The 21,213-nt window shown below is 40.9% G+C and overlaps 1 protein-coding gene across 3 annotated transcripts in view; it reads right to left on the bottom strand.

Annotated features, from left to right (window-relative positions):
* Window positions 1-628: 628 nt before the first annotated feature.
* The window catches only part of TBK1 (TANK binding kinase 1), a 517,762-nt gene continuing 497,177 nt past the window's right edge, over window positions 629-21,213 (bottom strand). For all 3 annotated transcript variants that reach the window (XM_085653411.1, XM_085653412.1, XM_085653410.1), the window contains exon 21: window positions 629-6,499. In XM_085653411.1, coding sequence (XP_085509537.1) covers window positions 6,448-6,499 — 52 coding nt within the window. In that variant the 3' untranslated portion in view covers window positions 629-6,447. The remainder of the gene's footprint in view (window positions 6,500-21,213) is intronic.

Raw genomic sequence — 21,213 nt, 5'->3', positions numbered from 1 at the left:
AGGTCTAACAATTCCACTGCCCCTCATCACAGCAGCAAATGAGGCACTCTATTCTCTGGAATGGGGGCGTGGGGGGGTCAAAATCCATTGTCCGGGGAAGTTTCCAAACTACTGGCCTCCTGCAACTCCATGTACAGATTCTCATCATAGTGTTGGGGACAATAATCCCCATTATCGTCACTGCCATCTTCAAAGGCTGATTGACACTACATCAGAGGTGGTCTTCGGCTCTTTCCTGAACTTGAGCAGGTTTGGGATGGTCCTCATGGATAAGGAGATGTTCCAGATCCTGGGTGCAAAGCTCGAAAAAGGCTTTTGCCTTGTTTTTCATTTTTACACCTCTTTGTCCCCAGTCTGATGGTGTTCTGGCTGTGGTTGTGTCAAGTACTTCCAATGTTCACGAGAATTAAAGAAAATTCCATGATACAAAACGGCCCACTGACAAGTTGCAGCAACATCTGCACATTAATGGCTGCTGGTTTGATGCATTTATGTAAATCTATACCATCTAGGTTTTAATGGACCCCCTAGCCTTTATTTCTACCTCTACCTTCTGATATTGCAGCCTTCACGTGACTGAACATTTATTCATTCACTTCTGGGTACCAGAATAAGACACACAAGAGAATACGAGCAAAACAACATCCTTTATTCCAGCAACTTTTTTTTCAAATATTTTCTGAGCATTTTCAGTCACGGAAAATGAATTTTATATCACGAAATAAGTATATGCAACTCATGATTTTTTATTTCATATGTAACATCCTGCAGTAACACCAGCTTATTTATCTGAGCAACTTTACAAAATCCATACTTCAAAGTGTAGAACAGAAAACAATTTAAAAACGAGCACTGAGACATCCATAGGTCTAGGTTTACTGTCCTAAAGCATGCAGCGTTAGTACATTACAGTGAGACACACAGGACTGAGCCAGCAGAAGCGGACAGAGTTGTTGTAGCCCAAGGAGCATTCCAATACAAGCACTTGAGTGAAGGTGGAAGGATACACTTAAACAGCCAAAAGAAATAGGTGAAAGATAAATACTCCACTGTGCTGAGCCAAGATACGACTGCAAAGTCTGAACCCAGGAGCTGAAATAGGTTGATCAAAGAAAGCCAGCAGTTGGATACGAATGTCCTAAAGCCCCCTCTATGTAAATTATTAGCAATAGGGGTGTTTTGACAGCTGGGCTGCCAAAACCCAGACCTAATGAATAGACATGGTTACATTACATTTCTATTTTGCGCAGCCAAAATGTAGGCAACGTGGACTGGCAATTTCTGCTCCATGATCCAGAGCATGCAGCTATGCCATGCCTTCTGCAATTCGCACCACAGAGTAATGGCCTATTTAACACTTTTCTGCTTTCTAGTAGTAGCTGTATATGCATTTTGTCCATGTCACAAAGTGACCATGTATTATGTGAACTCATTTTCTTGTCTTTTGGCATACTTGTAACTTAGTTAAGAGTATTATGTGGACATGTTTCTAAGGCCATTCCACCATAGTTCGAATACTCCCTGGTTAATATAACCTTCTGCACGCAGTGTTTTTCGGGCAGAGGGTTACATATAATACTTGTAAGGACTCGGCATAGAGTCATTGGAGTTTAGAAAGGAACACGTTCTGGTATATTTGGAACACCCAGAGTTTGAGGGGTATTCTTTGGACTATGGTAGTGCAGACCAGACTTCGGTTGTCAAAATAAATCTAGAATCTTGATCCTCCTATCTTCAAGGAGTTGCTGTGTTTCTCGCGGTTGTGTCATTCTGCCTGGCAGCCCTTGGGCAGAGGAACAACCGTTTTGGAAAGCCTCATCCTCAAGCAGTTCCAAATAGGGACCTATTTAATGAGACAAGCGTTGCAGCTGGCTTGCCCCTTTACTGTGTGTCTGTTCCCAAAAAGAGAGAGAATACTGTTACCATTCCTGTTTCATGACCACCATGTCACTGGAAAAGCAGCCACTAACACAAAATGACCTAGGCACAACCAGGCGAACAGAATTTAGCCGTTTGCCTTGAGTAAGCAAATTAAAATGCATCTCCTTCTAAATTAATATTTTTCCTTCCTAAAGTATACTTGCACTCAACCCAAAATGACCTTCCGTGGTCGTGATCCCACTATCTCGATTATTTCTATAGTTGTGTTCTTTAGCATCATGTTGAATGGATATCCAAGGGTTTTTCTGAACCGTTTAATCTGAGTTAAATTGAAGTGCTAGGATGTGTACTTGGTGATGGAGTGCTATACTAAACTTCAACAGGTCTCCTTGACAGGCGTGGCAGCTAGAGAGGCCTGAAAGTGGCGAGCATTAATACTAGACACGAATTGCAAGGAGCTGTCTAAGCGACTTCCTCCAAATTGGTTCTCCCTTTGAGAAACGTTTTAGAAAATGAAGCAAAATGTTTCTTACAGCGCAATGTTCACGTACCTTCTGACGGAACTTTAATGAAATATTCCAATACTTTCATCGTGTTGCATGTAAGGTACACCCTTACCACATATGTTGACTCACCCAACACAAGTAAAGTCTGATAAAACGGGGGCAAAAGGTTGCATTTTCCAGCACAATTTTCCTACAAAAATACTAACAAAACTGGAGTTTTAGTAATTTTAATTTTTTTTTATATGGCAATCATTTACGATAACCATTATCTTCACATCTACACCTGTCCTCCATCGATTTTTCCATTATATTCCTGTCAACGTAGATTTTTAATCATATGCGATGACTGAATCTCTTTAGAAGTGGCTGAGTCAAAATGTAAAAAAAACAATTACAAAACTTATTTACATATCTGTCTCAAATATAGTTAAGAAAATCCAATCCCTTTGTTTCCAAAAACTAGCTTGTCAGTTTATGAAAATAAATAATTTTGCTATCAAATACAGAAGTAAAAACGTTATGGACGAAGAAACTTTTGCCTGGACTCATTGCTTCCATGTTTCCCTAGGGCGCCTTACTTTATGAGACTGTTAAGACCGTTTTTTGTTTGGTTGATCTGTTTTTTATCCCTTGTAGCCTTCCCTGACTTATATACTGTAAAGCGCTCTGATACCCCCGATGGTCATGTTTGCGCTATAGAAAACCTGCTCTGTGGGACCATTGTGGCGTGAGGCAGGGGCTTCTGAGATTCCAGTGACCCCTTGGAATACAAATTATTTGCAGACACACCCATTTGTTTCTGTGAACAGAAATACGGCTTTGAGTAGTTTCTTGAACATCTTTCCTACTTCAAATCAATACTTATTTATAGGTGAACTGGCAGCAGTATCTTATAGGCATACGTAATCTATGCTGCAGAACCTACCATAAGTTTATTCAAAATTTATGATTGACTGTAGAAGGCATGACCAAATTCAGCTTCTCCCCTATTGGGACTTGTGTCTTTATGACAACATGCCTGGGCCAAGCAACTGCCCCACAAGCATTGCATCAAGATGTCTAATGGGGAGGTTACAAACAGTGCAAGATTGAGCTGTTAGGTCATATGTACGGTCACTAACTTTAAGGATACTACCACAACCCTTTGTCGTCAGCTGCTATGGAATATATATGTATGTATGCATGTATGTATGTTGGGTTGTCCCACCACAGGGCTCAACGATACCAAGCAGATCCTAATAATTCATCTGTAGATTGTACTCAATGATATTTTATGTGATCACTGTACTGCAAACATTACAGACAGTGACAATTGGCGTATGAATGCCCTCACCCCAGAACCCATGACGTATGAGTATTACATTTGTCCATATGTGAGGAAGCAGCAAATAATTCTAGAAACGTCTGGACAATCTGGAGCTTTTCTACTACTCTTTCTTATAATATGCACAATTGCATGTGTATTTTAAAATGTTCTAGGGGAGATGTCCACAATAACAAAAACAACTAATTAAAAGTGCATTTGTCATTTTATTACTCTTCCGAAGACTAGGTATTAAGTGCTGGAATGAGATGTCAAGATTAAATACCAAAGATGTCTCTGAGAGGACTACAGTCCAATGGCGTCTTAAAGATCAACTTTTCCCTTCGACCTGATTGCAGTTATAACTGGTACATGGGCAAAAAGGCTGTGAAAATCACCTCTTTTGCATTATTTTAAGGATCTTGGAGCGAAGTTGTTCTGGTCACAGCCAGCGAAGTCGAAAACCTTACTTAAACACCACATTTACAGATGTCAGTCACCGATATTCTCTGCTATACTTTCAAAATCCCAGCCCCAAATGTTAAGAACTCACAACAGGAATTCTGTTAAGGAAGTACACAAACTAGAGTGAAATAGTGACAATATCGCATCAATGCAGACATTGCTTTGTGGTGGGAAAGGAGAGGAAAAAGTGTGAATGTAGGAACATACATGGACTTCACCTCTTGGGACACCAACATCGGTGCAGTGTAACTGTGCATCAATAGCAAAACACAGCTCCTCTACTTCGGGAATTTCAAGAGAGGGAGAAAATGATTCATTAGAAGTCCATGTAGACTTTAATTATCTGGGTATCAACATGGATTTCAGCACAGTAGGGGTCCTAGCGGGAGTAAAACATCAGGCCTACAGTATATAACATCCTTTATGGTCAAGCCTTTTTTTTGAAGGTCATACAATTATCAAGAAATACATCAAGGGAGCCATTGAGAATACAAGTGTTTTCGCTGAATGAATAGGAATGATCTTATAATCCTATAGGAGTAAATAGACATATGGCCTAGCATTCAGAGCTTGGTATTACAATCAAATTCAGCAGGCTCAAAGGGCATCAGAATCGTGTGCCAGGACCTGTGGAGCACTTATTAGATTACACATAGATAGATATCTTCATTTCTGTCCAAGTCGGATTCTAATTTTTGATACACCTTCCTTTCATGGTATGTAATGTGGAAGGCTATTGAACTAGAGCACCTGCAGCAGATTTATTTAGGAGGGGGACAGACCTCCTCTTTCAATGGAGGCAGTTTACAAAATCAAGGAGCCACCACTTAAAATGATAGTTTAAAAAAGTTACAAATAAGACAGATGGTAAGACTTATGTTGACCAAGGCTAAAATAAACTGATAGTAAAGAATAACATTTTATTTTTTAAAGAGGTGCACATGACTTCTTTGGTCCGTGCATGTATAGAATACATAGAATCATTAACTATTCTATACAGAAGTGCAAAATACTTAGCCCTCAAAGGTGCTAGTAACTTTAGAGGGGGAAAGGCAAAGTCAAAAATATAACTCATTTGCCTTCAATTTCTATTAACTACAGGTGGGAACCTTCTGACTTGATGCATGACTCATGATAAAAACAAACATTTTGCAGGTATGTTCCTTTGGTAAATTGTGCTTTTTACTTCACATTGACATATCCTGATATTGGTTTGTTAACAGGGCTTCTGTTTTTAATGTTCTCACTTGGCATTTATCTGGTTTCCATTTTTCCCACTCACTTCTGAAAAGCCTTTAATACATACTGGGAATCCGTAAAAAGGCTGAGCCAAACTGCGAAAAACGTCCTATCTGGCTGTGTGTTGTTGATCTTATTTCACAGACCTGGTTTTACAATTAATGAGTGGGCTATAAGCAAAGAACATATCTCAACACAAATTTATTAAAATATGATAACACAATGTTTCAAATATTTCCACGTTTTTGAATGTTTTAAATGTTGGCACATCAAGTTTTTAGAGTTCCTTTGTTTGGTTTTTTGTTCATTTCTTTTTCATTATTTCATTATTTAAACTCTTCTTCTCCTCCGCAGGTCCTAGACTGAATGAGCGCAATAGGAGAGCCATTATTGCTTCGTTCTACATTGGGGAAAAACCAGCAACTTTCATACAGCCGAGGGATATATGTTCCGCTCTGGTGTGTATTTTATATACAGTAAGGGAATCATGACTTTGGCAACACCAAAAATAGTTGATATCAAATGAGGTCAAAAATCTTAAGGATGTGACTATTTGAAAGCCATAATGTGAGACATCAAACAAATCCAACTGGAAAGATGGAACTCTGAGCTATACTGAGCGGTCTAGAAAATAAAAATAATAAACTAAATCTTCTGACAGGAATAACCCAGTCAATGTTTTAAAATACACCCGACTCTATACTATTTCCAGGTCTCCAATGGGTGGCATTGCACATTTCTTTCAAGTTCACATTTCTTTTCAACGATTATACATATGTGAAAACAACAATATTTTGCAGAAATTTCAGACTCCGAGGATCACACAGATAAGAGATAAGAAATGCCATAGATAAATATGACAAAAGCTTTGGAGGGGAAACAATAATTTGGAATATATTTACAATAATGTTTACAGTACATTACAATTTTCGCCTTGTGTTCAGTTACATGAAAAGTGCAATGTCAGGCGAGGGGTTTGGCCCTTGGCCCCAAAAAACATTTCACTAATGTGAGTGGTTTCAATACATAGATAAAAGTCTGATAATTTGCAGGCTAAACGCAATCCACATTCCGCAGGCCGCCGTCCAGGGTTAAAGAGCCGAATCTATAGGTAAACAGAAAATAACATTAGATTACTTTGTTCAGATGTGCAAATTCAATTGCAAATCATTTCTGTAAACATTTTCTCATTTTTCTCTTCTAATACCACAAGTACAGTGTTATGCATGTTTGAAAAGAAATTACTTACCTGTCATTTGGGCCCGCTTATATTCACACCTAACAGCGGACCAGGATAGAAATTTTATGCCACGTTTTGCATCTCAGCTTTCCAGAAAGGGTTAGGTTTTATCTTTCCACAAAACGAGCAAAACTGCATAAACACTCCAAACAAGTTACTTTAAGAAGGGCTTTAAGAGATCCAAGGGAAACAGAGGTAGAGAGAACCATAGACAGGTATGAGCCAAAGGTCTAACCGAGGTTAAGAAATAGATGCTTAGCTTAAAATGTTAGATGTGTTTTTTTTGTTTTTTGATTTTTAGGCCCGACAGTATATGTACAATAGGCTTTCAGCCAGCCCTCTTCATCCATTTGTCATTTATTGTCTCATTCACATTCTCTCCCTACTCCCTCCCCCCACAAAAACTAAAGGAGAGCACAGGGTCAGCCCTCTTCAGCCACTGGCTAACTTCATGGTGAGTAACTGCATTTTGCCCTTTCACAGGAAGAAAAGTCACATGCAAAGTAGTTCCCTTCTGTGCCAGGAGCTCCTACGGCAATTTGTTCTTTGACCCCAAAAATATCTTTGCTTTTAATCAATGCTTTTTATATTATCCAGGGCCCAGCAGTTCGTTAAAAAACAATGACGTACTAAAACAAGCACTGACAAAGCCAAAAGGCTGGCATCCAACACCGACCTATTGACTTTGGCAATGCATATTCTGGTCACTGCATGTGCTAATGTTGGTTTAATTATTATCATAATAATTGCACATTTTCTAACGACACAGTTTGTTTAAATACATAGCTTTAACCATTAAATAGGCATAATTATTTGTAGTGGCAACCTAGGGGGCAGACGGGACTTCTACTTGTACCCCATTACCAAAGCTGTCAATCTGTCAAGAAGCAACACAGAAAAAAATCAACACTGATCTTTGTTTGTCCATCTATCTTTCAATGCAAGGCAACATGCGAGCCTACATGTTTGCTTAAAATGTTTGTGTGTATCTGTGTTTCTATATATGCATACACACCTGTACAAAGTCAGATTTAAACATTTTAAGCAGTGTGTGTCTGTGTGTGTATTTGTGTTTCTCACACAAAAACCAAGGTTAAAGTGACAGTTATAGTTAGCTATTCAAAACAACCTTTGATTGTCAATGAAAAACGAAGATTAAAGGGGCGTCATAGTTAGGTGTAAATATCATTTAAAACATACCATTTTAAATGAGCAAAACCAATAAAACTCACAAGTTACTTCAAGTAACTATAACTCTAGCCCTAAAGTAACTATAACTCGCACCTCCGCTACTCACAGTGTTGTAATTCTGTAATTTCAGATGTTGCAGAGATATTATCAGTTATAGAACACATCATGAGTGATGTAATAAGCAAGGTACCAAGCAATGGATAGCAAGGGCGCAAGTTATAGATGCTTTAAGACATGAGTTATAGTCAGTTTAGTTTGGTAACACTGATAAGAAGTGACCCTGCGCAGACTATCATCCATTTAGTCAGTAAACCTACTGATGAAAAATTACACATAACTATAGATGTTTGTTGGGAGCCGAAAAAGTTGTAATTCAACCTTACATCATATTCATAGTAATCAAAAACCAATGATACTTTAGGCCATGAGAGAATATTAGGAAACTGCTGTGAGAGAGTAACATGTAATCTTTATGCCAGCAATATGTATTTGAGTATGGAAAATAATTTGGAGCGGAATTTACTCTGAACTTTAAGGTCAGGGACGATAAAGATTGAAAGTGTGGTTTTGTTAGAGGATGTAAGTGTTGTTCATAACTAACTGCCGTTTCTGAATAAGACCAGAAAGGAAGAAGTAATGAGCAGATAGATTAATCACCTGAATGGTATCCTGGGTATTGCTCTGAAGATTTGTTATTCTTTCATTTATGGGGAGAGTAATTTCTAGTATGGCTGTAGATGAGTGTTTGGATGTGGAATTGTCAGAATATGACCACGACTGTCATGCTTGTGTTTGTGGGATGAACGAAGTATAGATATGTGGGGTATAATATCTCATATGTAGAAGGTTAGTTGAGAACTAGCTACAGGATACAAACAAATTGTTTTACTATTAGAATTTACGATATTGAAACTATGAAGTACAGAATGAATCCTGAGTTTAGAGAAAATATCTATTATATGAGGGATATGCAGTAATCCTGAATGCACAGATGGATATGATAGACATGGTCTATAAAGAATAACAATTAATCTGTGAATTGATGAACTGTCTGCAAACTCTTCTTTGAGAACTGACCAATACGGGAACAGAATTGTATAATGTACCACTAAGCACTAGGAAGACAAGATGCAATTCTAATGTTAGTACTTTCTCTTCATACTTAAGCGAGATCAACATACAGTGGTAATGTTTCAGTATATTGTAATGTGTAATATATGCACTTTTATATTGGATGTCGGTATGTAAACAGGAATGTTGTCAATTGTAAATATTCATATTATTCATGTTCTCATTACAGCCCTGAAGAAGCGACTCGTTGATGCGATACATGTTTTGGCTGTATGGATTTTGGTGATACTGTCTTTATGTTCAAAAAATTTTGATCTAAAGACACAAACACAGGCCACCCTGGGTCAAAACCAAAATGGAGAGGAGTGTGGGGGGGTTCCCTTTTATAGAACAAATTCCTTCACCCACCCGTGGGTTGCATGCTTCATCATCGGGAACCTCCTCGTACTGCGAGCCTGGTCGCAGTGCAGGCTACCACCCCCTCACTGTGAGGGAGGAGCTCAGGGACGTTTTAGTTGTAGGTGACAAGAGGTATACTAAAACCTTCAGATGAGTTGAGTGTGGAGGGAGTGTGTGAAGGACAGTAGATGTGAAGTTAAAAACTAACTCCCTGGTATGTTAATACTCCATTTTAATGGAACATCCAGGGTCAGGGCTAAAATTGGTGTGCGATTCATGCCTGGAAAATTCAACCTTGCATGGTTCGGTGTGGTCATAGGGTTGACATGTTTCAGCCTTCGTGCCCTCCGCAGAGGTGCCCTGGCTTTCTTGAGGACCAAATGAAAAGAGAAGCCACTACCGGAGTACAGAGGACTCTTGGCAGAGGTTTTCGATTACATTGTAGGGGAATCGCCCCCTGCTTGTCTGTAAATCTCCTCTGGCCTTCTGTGTGTATACAAATCAATTTGATTGCAAGATTGGAGGACACAGAAAAACCTTACGTCCCAGTGTGAATTGAATGCATACGAAGGAGGACCGTGATTTGGATTATTTTCCTCATGTATGCTTTACATTAATTGATTTTTTATTCAGAACATATGTGTGATATTAAATAAATTATTGAACAAAGAAAAAGACCAATTTTGAAAAATCATATCATTTTTTGATTATTATGAATATGATATAAGATTGGTTTACAACGTTTTCGGCTCTCGACCAACGTCGATAGCTTTGAGTTATAGTTACTTGAGATAAATACAAATGATGAATTCTAGTGCTTTTATTTAACAACATGTTAAATAAAAGCACTAGAATTCATCATATATCTATATTTTGTTATATCTTAACTGACCTTTTCACCTAAATATAACGTCCTTTCAATCTTTGTTTTTATCATTGAATTTCAAATGTGTTATTTTAGTATCTAACTATAACTGTCACTTTAACCTTTGGTTTTTTAGTGAATTTCAATTTTTTTATGTAAGTTATTTTCAATAAACAAAAAGCAAGACTATTTGGTTTTGTCAATAAATATTGAATAAAGCATCTAGATTGAAAACCACATCAAACATGTCAGTCTTATTTAACACTTCTCAGACCACAAAATGCAGCTATAAAACCATCCCGTGTTCTTAATATGAAGAACAAAAGCTCGGCTGTGGGAAGGCTTAAAAACATCAATAACCTTTCCTGGAGTCATATTCTATAGATCGGAGGAAACACTGTAATTTTTTTCTTTTTACAAGTTTTTGTGTGTGGGGCCTGCTGCACATTCAGAATCCCTCCACAGCACTTAAAAACAGAATGGTAGTGTGAGCCCAGACTGGGGCACCACCATGCAGACCTGTAGATGCAAATTAGCCCACGAAGGGGAATATGGGGCATTCCTTGTCAGTATTAGTGAATAAGAAATGAGTGCCTGCAGCCGCTCATTTACTATTCTTCCCTTTCTTGTTTTAAACATTTACTTATTTTTTGTGGGTGTCTTGGTCCCACCTGGGACATCCACAGCTTTAATTTTTATTGGGGGCTGTGAGGGAGAGCTCCAGGGCTCTCACAGCTCCACCGGCTCCCTACAAGCATCCTGAGTCCATGGCCCACACTGGAGCAGGCAACACGGTTTGCTCTTTCTTTTGGAAAAAACCAACTCAGGGTGCCCTAGTGCCCACCCGGGGCACACTACAACATTTCTGTATGCTGGAAATTGCAGGGGAGGCACATGGCCCCTACAGGTCGCCTGCCAGCACACTTGCCGGGTGCAGCAGGAGCCAGCTGAACCTTTTCTTTTGAGGAGCGATTCTACGTTACTATGCCTGCGAGGGCAAGGAGAAAATTTTGTGTCCTGGAGAATTTTACAATTCTTCTCTGGCTGTGCTTAACAGTGACCCAAGGGATGGGACCCCTGGGACACCATAACTGAGCTGGCCCCTTGGAATGTGGTCCCTAAGCCTTTTGGCTGCACACCCCTTTCTTTACATATGAAGCAGCCCGGGGGATGAGGTTCTCAAGCTCAGAAAAAGGTCAGGGAGGGGGGCCATGCACCCCCACCCTCACCTGTACATACGGACCAAAAAAGGGTTGGGGAGATGGGGCTCACACCCTGACACCTCTACATGTCAATGGCCCCCAGGGGATGGGTGTTTAGCCCGGGAGGTTCCCCTCTGGGACCCACCCACCAGGCCTAGGGGGCCAGGGTATACCCACCCTGCCCACTATGTGTTTAAAAAAAAAAAACATTTTCAGGAAAGGGAACGGAGTCTCTGAGTAACAAAATGGCTGCCCCTCACATCTTTGTGGATGTAGTGGCAGCCAATCAGAGCTTATCTTAAGATCTGTTTGTTACGCAAATCCTCCATGGCCTGATATATATACCATTATTTTTTTTATCTTCATTTCTCAGAAGATTTGCACGGATTTACACAATCATGAAATGCACACTTTCTGGACCAAGATCTAGCTTTCTATCAAATTTGGGGTAATTTAGTTCATCCGTTTTGGCTGTAGCCATGTCTAATATTTACTATGTAAAAATTAATGGGGAAACTATCCCTTTTTCTCGGACCTCGTGCAGGAAGTGCAGCAGCCCGCAGCAATATTAAAAAATTCTACTGGGTCATTAAATCCACAAACCCAGGAACTTACCATATTTTTTTAAACCACTCCTAGCTAGAGCTCTATCTCTTCTGCTGGAGTGCAAAGCCCCATTGTGGTGGGTTCTATGGCTGTACTTTGCAGCTTGAAAAATGTTGGAAAAAAGCCTCTCAGTCATTTTTTTTACATAATTAATTTTTTTATGACAATTACTTTTATTAAACATTGCACGGTGCAAGTATTCAAATAAACATTTCATTGTAATTTTGGTCCTTTTCTAACAGAGACAATACAAGTGCTTTATATATGTTGATATCCTGATCCTGTTCTAAAGCCAACAGGCCCAATTTTTATATTTTGCTGTTCTGATCCTTTGACAAAGTCAATAAGTCCACCTTACTTAAAATGACACCCAGGCCCTGCACTCAACCCCTGCTGCCCAAGGCTCTGGGACAGCGGGGCTGGAGGCTTTGGGCAACAGCCAACCCCACCTTGTGAGTAGCCGAAGGCTGTGCGCAGCTGGGGTTCGTTGACGGCAAGGAGTTGAATGCAGGCCCTGAGCCTAGACCCACACTGCGCACAGCTGAAGGCTAAAGTGACGTTATAGTTACGTATGTTAACATCTTACTTTGCATAAAAAACCTTAGAAATTCACTAAAAAAATAAACATACCAGTTTAAATGAACAAATTCACTGAAATTCACTAGTTGTAGTTATCTCAAGTAACTGTAACTTGAGCCCTGAAGTAACTATAACACAGACTGTCGCCATGCACTACTAATTGCCTCCCATATTAAAAAACTCATGACATGTTCTATGACATCATTTAGAACATGATTGTAACATTTGAAATGAAATCATTGAGGACAACACTGTGCATGACGAGAGCGGGAGTTATAGTTACTTTAGGGCTCAAGCTACACTTACTAAACACCTTGCTCTTTCCTGGTTTCCAACATGGATACATCGATGGCTGCACTGCAAACTGGTTTATGATCTGTTTTAGCATCATGATACCCCAGTATGGTGACGGATACGCTTCATAAAACAAACCTAAAAAATAAACATCTACTACTGTGAATTAAGCCCATAAGAAGATAAGTGAGTATTCCCAATTAGAACATTAGAATGTTGGTAGCTCCATTGAAAACAATGGAGTGCTCTGGGCTTATAATGGCTGGTATAAGCCCGGAGCACCAACATTCCAATGTGTCTTAGTTCACAGCTCTGGCTGTGAACAAAGACTTCAGGGAGCCTGAGGGGATTTCAATCCCCTCGCGCTCCCTGAAGGCTTTGTTTTGTTAGAACATTCTGCCCTCTAGTGGCAGAATGTTCTAATAGCCTTATAGCCCTTCGTAGCAGGGCTATATCGGCTTTTAAAGTCCCTCTGCTTTGTTAAAGTCCCTCGCCTTCGGCTCGGGCCTTTAACGCTGCAGCGGGCCTTTAACAGCCGGTATAGCCCGCTACGGCGGGCTATGAGGCTATATTAGAACATTGGAATGTTGGTAGCTCCATTGAAAACAATGGAGTGCTCCGGGCTTATAATGTTTGGTATAAGCCCGGAGCTCCAACATTCCAATGTTTCTTTGTTCACAGCCCTGGCTGTGAATAAATGCTTCAGGGAGCCCGAGGGGATTTCAATCCCCTCGCGCTCCCTGAAGGCTTTATTTGTTAGAACATTCTGCCCTTTAGTGGCAGAATGTTCTAATAGCCTTATAGCCCTTGGTAGCATGGCTATACTGGCAATTAAAGTCCCGCTGCTTTGTTAAAGTCCCTCGCCTTCGGCTCGGGCCTTTAACGCTGCAGCGGGCCTTTAATAGCCGGTATAGCCCGCTACGGCGGGCTATAAGGCTATATTCTATGGATCTTAGCACGATACATGAATCCTAAGGCAAAGACAATTCAAAACAGGAAGTTTGTGACATGTTTCAACTCACTTTATCTGGTCATCTGTGCTGTAACTGGGGAGAAGACTAATGTCAGACTAGAGTTTTAAGAGACCCCACTGCCACCTCAAGATGTAATACAGCACCTGTGCACATACTGGTTCAGCAGATGGCTGCTCTTGCACCAGATAATGTGCGATGTGCAATGCATAACCATGCTTTCTCTTCAAAGCAGCTTTTAGATTTTGTTTACTTATCGTCTGTAAGCAATACACTCAGGCTAAGAGCATCAGCTTACATTTGTTTCAGCTGTATGAATTAAAGAGTGCTGCTTACACATCAGTACGAGCAGGCAATCATGTTCTATATAATAACAGTTCCATTGCTCTTCAATTTCTAGTTTTGTCTGGGGAATAGGCAATGTCTGGGATACACCGGCCATTGACAGGCATGGTAGTAAAGACTTGCAGAGCTTCCCAATTGAAGGGTAAAAGGGACAACATGCAAAAACTCAGATTTTCCAGAAATAAGATTTCCTTCAGTTGAAAGTGGTGTAGGGTGGGGTGTTTAGAAAAGGAAAATAGGGCAGTGGAAATGGAGTATAAACTACAAAGAAAGATCACTGGGGCTTCCTCCATCACAAGTAAAAAGGTGAACTTCAAACAATGAGAAAAAGGAGCAATTCCCTTGATCCTACAATATTAAAACATTGAATGCTATATCCAAAAATGGTTTTATTTAGAAAAAGAACCAGATGTCTTTGGGATTTAAGTAGCAGATTTTGAGATCGATAAACCGAATGAGAGGCCTAAGATACAACTTGAAGTTGGGAGGTTCCACTAATATTGGTTTAACCCCCGTTGAGCTTGGGTGATACATGTTGGGATGGACCGCTCGATAAAGATCATGGGGCAACTATGACTATTGTGAGATGATATTATTTAAATAAATTCTTGGAATTAGTAATTATATGCATTATTTGGATAAATAATTATATATTTATTTCATTTAGGAATAAGACTAATAAAGGTGGGAGACAGAATCATTGTGTCTTGATAAAGATGGTATTATCAATTTAAAGTCATCGAAACGCGTCGACGCTGTTGAAAGCACAATCAAAGGACCAATACAGATAAATTAAAATACTGATTTATCAATGTATAACGAACTGTAATTTAGAGTCCAATGTGATGTGCACCTGTAAAGAATAGTAGCTGTGTCTTACATTTATGTCCGTCTCTCTTATGCTGGTCTTAACTGTATTTTGTTATTGTATATAAATTGTATTTGATTGATATGTATTTTATGATGTTTTTTTAACTATAATTTTATGTGAATGATGATGATATGTGATTTTATTTGTTTCAAAATGATAAGAAAAATATTTTTCTAAATAAAACCATTTTTGATATAGATTTTGGATATAGCATTCAATGTTTTAATACTGTAGGATCAATGGAATTGCTCCTTTTTTCTGGTTATAAGTACCTCATTTCCCTTGAGGATTTTAAGGGGTCCCTCTCCTTTTTTCTACTGAACTTCAAACAATGACAACATTAAACCACAGCCAAGAAATGAACGTCATGTAGCAGAGATAATAGACATTGATAACCAAAATACAAAATTAATTATACAAAATAAGTTACTCATCTGTCTATGTCATTCTCAAGCACTGGGATCTTTACGAAAATCCCTGAACTCATAATGGGAAACAACGATAAAATAAAGATTTAAAAAAACAATTTACTTAGTTTTCTAAGCTCTAGATAAAGACTCTTTTATGCAATTAGCAGAGCTGGATTTCAACCATATCTCTCAGCATGCGGCACTAAAACACCTCCTCTAACTACCATTGGCTCGGATTCTGAACAGGCATTAGCCATTTTATATCCATTCACAGATTTCTTTAGAGTCTGTAAGGACTTCATACTAATCTATAAAAGATAACAATGCTGCAGAAGGAAAATGCTATTTACCCATATACAGCTGTAGAGTCGTATGCTTTAGGATAGATCGACATCTGGTGTTGGGTCCGGATGTTTGCACTTTGTTTTTGTTCGAAGAAGTCTTTGCAGTCACAAGGTAGGTGACTCCTCCTTTTGGTGATAGTGCGCATGGGCATCAACTCCATCCCCAGATTGTTTTGCCATAAGGGTGATGATGGAGTTAGTAAGTGTAGAAAGAGATGTCCATGTATATTGTATCTAAGTAAGATGATACTGCAACAGATAAAGGTATCCGGGGAGGCGGGTGGGCGCATATGAATCTACAGATCTCTATGCCAAGAACAGATGCATACTGGGTAAGTAGCATTTTCCGTCTGAGGCATATGTTTTAGCATAGACTACACAGCAGTTATCTCCCTAGAGGTGGCTGACCTGTATCTGTTGCTGTGGTCTGAAATAGTGTTCTTTAAACGGCCTGACCCACACTAGCTTGTTTTGCTAACACATCTATACAATAGTGCTTAGTGAATGTGTGTGGTGTAGACCATGTTGCAGCCTTGCAGATGTCATCTAGGGGTATGTTCCCTAAGAATGCCATAGATGCCTCTAGTTTGCGTGTAGAGTGCGCCCTAGGGGGTACTGTTAATGTGCGTTTAGCTTTAATGTAGCATATTTGGATACCCTTAACTATCCACCTTCCAATACCTGCTTTTGATATGGGATTGCCTTTATGTGGTAGCGAAAAAGCACCAAAAAGTTTTTTCCTTTTCCGAAAAAATTTAGTTCTTTCAATGTAATATAGTATTGCTCTTTTAACATCTAATGTGTGAAGAGCACGTTCTGCCACTGAGTCTGATTGAGGAAAAAACATGGGTAGATCAACCGACTGGTTGAGATGAAAGGCAGAAACTACTTTGGGTAAAAATTTGGGATTAGTCCTAAGAACCACTTTATTTTGATGAATTTGTAAAAATGGTTCTTGTATTGTTTGGAGCTCACCAACTCTTCTAAGAGATGTGATGGCTATTTTCCAAGTGAGAAACTGTAGTTCACATTTGTGCAGAGGCTCAAATGGTGGGCTCATGAGTCTTGTAAGGACTATATTAAGATTCCACACTGGAGAAGGTGGAAGTCTAGGAGGGATGATTCTTTTGAGTCCTTCCATAAAAGCTTTGATAGTGGGTACTCGAAACAAATACAAGTGTTGTCTGTTTTGTAGGTAAGCCGCTATTGCCACAAGATGTGAACGTATAGATGTATACGCTAAATTAAAGCGCTGTAGATGTAACAGGTAGCAAATGATGTTTTGGATTTAAACATCTAGTGGGTTGATTTGCAGTAGATTACAAATCGTTTCTACTTTGCTGTGTAGCATGCTCAAGTGATAGGACGTCTAGCTTCTTTAATGATGTTCATGCAGTCTGACGGGAGATTAAGATAGCCAAACTCTATGATTTCAGGTGCCAGATCACAAGGTTGAGTTGACTGGGATCTGGATGTCTTATCTCTCCATGGTTCTGAGTGAGAAGTTTGGGGGGGGAGGTGAAGTTTTTGGATGAGGAACTACCGACAGTTCCAACAGGTTTGTGAACCAGGGTTGTCGAGTGAATTTTGCTTGAGCTTCCGAACCACTAATGGAATTAGCGGGAGAGGTGGAAAAGCGTAAGCAAATGTCCCTGACCAATTCATCCATAGTGCATTGCCTTTGGACAAGGGGTGTGGCTACCTGGACGTGAAGTTTTGGCACTTTGCGTTGAGGTGTGTGGAGAACAGATCTCTTTCTGGGTAGCCCCACATTTGGAAGAATGGGAGGAGAACTTGAGGATATAGTTCCCATTCGTGGATCTGTTGTCTTTGACGGCTGAGCAGATCTGCGATCTCGTGGTTTACTCCTGGGAGGTGTTCTGCAAGGAGATATATTTTTTGAGGTATGGCCTTTCTCCATATGCTTTGAGCTAGGTGTGAAAGCTGTAGAGTGTGTGTCCCCCCCTGTTTTTGTATGTAGTACATTGCTGTCATGTTGTCTGTACGGACTAAGACAGCTTTGCCTACTAGATGCAGTTGAAAAGCTTTCAATGCCAGAAAAATTGATAGTAGTTCTAGGTGGTTTATGTGGAGTTTTTTCTGTTGTAGGGTCCAGATGCCCTGAATAGTATGTTTTTGGAGATGAGCTCCCCAACCGGTGAGCAATGCATCTGCCATTAGCACTATCTGGTCGAAGAATGGCCACCCTTTGGAAAGGTTTTGTGTATTCCACCACTGCAGAGAGCGATGGGTGCGGCCGTCTCCCAACACCAGATCTCTTAACTGACCTTGAGCCTGGTTCCACTGACGTGCTAAGCATTCCTGTAGGGGACGCATTTGAAGTCTTGCGTAAGGGACAATTAGAATGCAAGAAGCCATCATTCCAAGCAACTGCAAGAACACTCGGGCTGTTAGTGAGTGTTGGGACTAAAATTGCGATATGAGATTCAGCATGTTGTGTATCCTGAATGGATTGGGGGTATGCAAAAGCTTTGCAAGTGTCTTTTAGCTCCTAGATACGCTTGCATGTTGGACGGCTGAAGGTGAGACTTTGCGAGGTTTACAGTGAACCCCAAGTTGTGGAGCAACTGAACTGTCTTGTGAGTGTGGATTATGCAGCTGTGTTGTGACTTGGCTTTTATTAGCCAGTCGTCCAGGTAAGGGAATGAGTTGTCTTCTTAAATGAGCTGCGACTACTGTGAGGCACTTGGTGAATACTCTGGGTGCTGTAGTTACCCCAAAGGGGAGAACTTTGAATTGAGAATGGTGTCCGTCCACCATGAATCTGAGATATTTTCTGTGAGCTGGGTGAATAGGAATATGGAAATAGGCATCCTTCAAATCCAGAGTGGATAGAAAGTCGCCTTTCTGAAGCAATGGGAGCACCTGTTGGAGTGTGACCATATGGAAGTGGTCTGACTGAATGTAGAGATTTAACTGTTTGAGGTCTAGTATAGGCCTGAGAGAGCCGTCCTTTTTTGGAATTAGAAAGTACTCCTGTCCCCCGATGATGCAATTGGACTGGTTCTATTGCATGTTTTTTAACAGAGTGTGAGATGTTCTGGTGACATTAAACGTTGTTTTGGAAGAATATTTGGGGGAGTGCTGGTAAGTTGCTGGCAGTAACCATACTGGATAATTTGTCTTACCCACTTGTCTGAGGTGATTGAATTCCAGACAGGCAGGAACTGTGAGAGACGTCCCCTGACGGGAGTGGAATGCTCGGGGGGTAGTGGAGGTAAGTCACTGTTTGTTGTCAGAGGAAGTGCAGGTGGAGTTACCTCTGCCTCTTCCCTTATTATTACTTCCCCTGTAGTTCCCTCGGAAATAACCACTGGAAGAGGGCGATTGCCCCTTTTAAGAGGAGGAGAGATTATCTGTGGACATTGTTTTTAAGTCACCCCTATAAAAGGAGCGGCGAAAGGAACCTCTGGTAGAATGAATTTGCAAAGCCCCCATGGGCTTTGCAGTTTCTGCATCTTTTTTCATCTTTTCTAGGGACATGTCAAAGCTGGCCCGAAAAGATGTTATCAAAAGCTTGATTAAGTATGGAAGTCTGTACCTCCTGCTTGAATCTGGAGATTCGAAGCCAAGCATGCCTGCGCAATAGTGCGCTAGTGTTAATGGCACGAGATGCTGTGTCTGCCGCATCTAGTGCGCACTTAATGGAAGTATTGATGATAAGCTTACCTTCCTGAATGAGGCCGTTGGTTTGTACTCAGTGTTGCATGAGTTTTTCTAACTCATCATAGTGAGCCCTATCGTAACGTGCTAATAGAGCCAGAGCGTTGGCAATACGCCAGTGATTAGCTGCCTGAGAGGCCACTCTTTTGCCTGAGGCATCCATGAGTTTGGACTCCTTGTCAGGAAGAGGGGTTCGGGGGGTCACCCGTAGTTTGGGACTTAGCTCTTTTGCGGGTGTGGGACACTACCAGAGAGTCTAAGTGCAGCTGAACTTTAATGTATGCTGGGTCTGTAGGAGCAGGCTTGTATTTTTTGTCTACTTTAGGTACGAGTATTCTTGCTCTGACTGGGTCTTTGAACACCTCATCTGCATGCTTTAACAAGCCCTTGAGCATGGGTAGAGTATGAGTAGACCTTTGTGAGTGTGATAGTGTTTCAAGTAAGAAATCCTCGTCTAGAGGGTCTGTATGAAGCTCCACCCTGTGGTATTGGGCAGCACTGTTAATAAGTTGGACATAGCCAATGTTATCATCAGGTGGGGAGGGCCTGGAGGGATACAGGTCGGGGTCGTTATCCTGGTCTGGATCTTTATCATAATTGTCCCAGGGATCAGTGTCCTGTGGTATGTCCTCATCCTGTGGCACGTTATGGTCTTCATCCCCGTCCCCATCCTCATAATCCTCATCCTGAGTGCGGGTGATAGTTGAGGTGGTAGTGAATTTGATGGTGTAATTATCAAATTTGGGTTAGGAGGAGGAGAGGGGGGTATGTAAGGGGGAGAAGGGTTAGTACCCATGACCTTTTTCTTCAGAGGTACAGAATGATCCTCTGTGAGATTCAGCTTTCGTTTTTTAGGCAGAATGACCTGGAGGTGTCCAGTTTTAGGGTCAATGCTTAGTCTTTTTTTTATGGGATCCAAAGGTGGCTCTTCGGGGAGAGGTTCTTTGGATGGGGTTGATTTTGGCGTCAAAGCTTTAGACTGAGAATCTTTATGTGACTAATGTTTTGAGTTAAGGTGCTTTTTAGCAGGTTTAGGCTCTGAACCCTTTGGAGTAGTAGGTTTCGCTCCGAAGTTTTCAGCGCAGTGTTTCTGTTCCGAGCCTTTAGGTATAGGTTTCGGCTCCGAGGCCTTAGATTTGGCAGCTTTGGGCTCTGGGTCCTTGAGCTTGGAGGGCTTCGGCGACTTCGGTGTCAAAGGATTCTTCGGTGCTGGTATTGTGGAGAACGGCAAAGCCTTCTATTTGTGTTTCAGTGCCAAAGTTGTTGGTTCGGCACCGGAATGGGGCTGGCTCAAGCCCGAAAGGCTTGTGTTTGTGTTCCTTAGCTGAGCCAGAGGGCGGTGCATCTAAAACTTTCTCTTGGTGCTGACATGAGCCCGAGGGCGAATGTGATACCAGAACCTTAGATTTTGGGTGACTGGGCACATGGGGATCTGTACTCACGGTACGTTGACCTGGAGTGATGAAGAGTTCTTCTTCCATGTCGGAATCGGCTTCGGACACTGAGACCAGTTCTTCTTCCTCGGCTTCTGGACGGTGGGAATCAGAATCTTCGCCGAAGATGTCTGGAACGAAACCGCTGCCGCGGTCCATCTCGTGGCGTCGAGTCCATCGATCACGAATGGTCTTCTTCGTTCGGAATGATCGACACACTTCACAGTCCTTTTCGTCGTGTTCTGGGGATAAGCAGAGTTTGCAGACCTCGTGCAAGTCGGTGCACGGAAACTTAGTGCGACACCCGGGACATA

This window comes from Triturus cristatus, chromosome 4_1 (genome assembly GCF_964204655.1).
Source record: "Triturus cristatus chromosome 4_1, aTriCri1.1, whole genome shotgun sequence".
Taxonomy (NCBI): domain Eukaryota; kingdom Metazoa; phylum Chordata; class Amphibia; order Caudata; family Salamandridae; genus Triturus; species Triturus cristatus.
The sequence above is the reverse complement of the archived record's forward strand: the minus strand, read 5'-3'. Positions and strand labels throughout refer to the sequence as shown.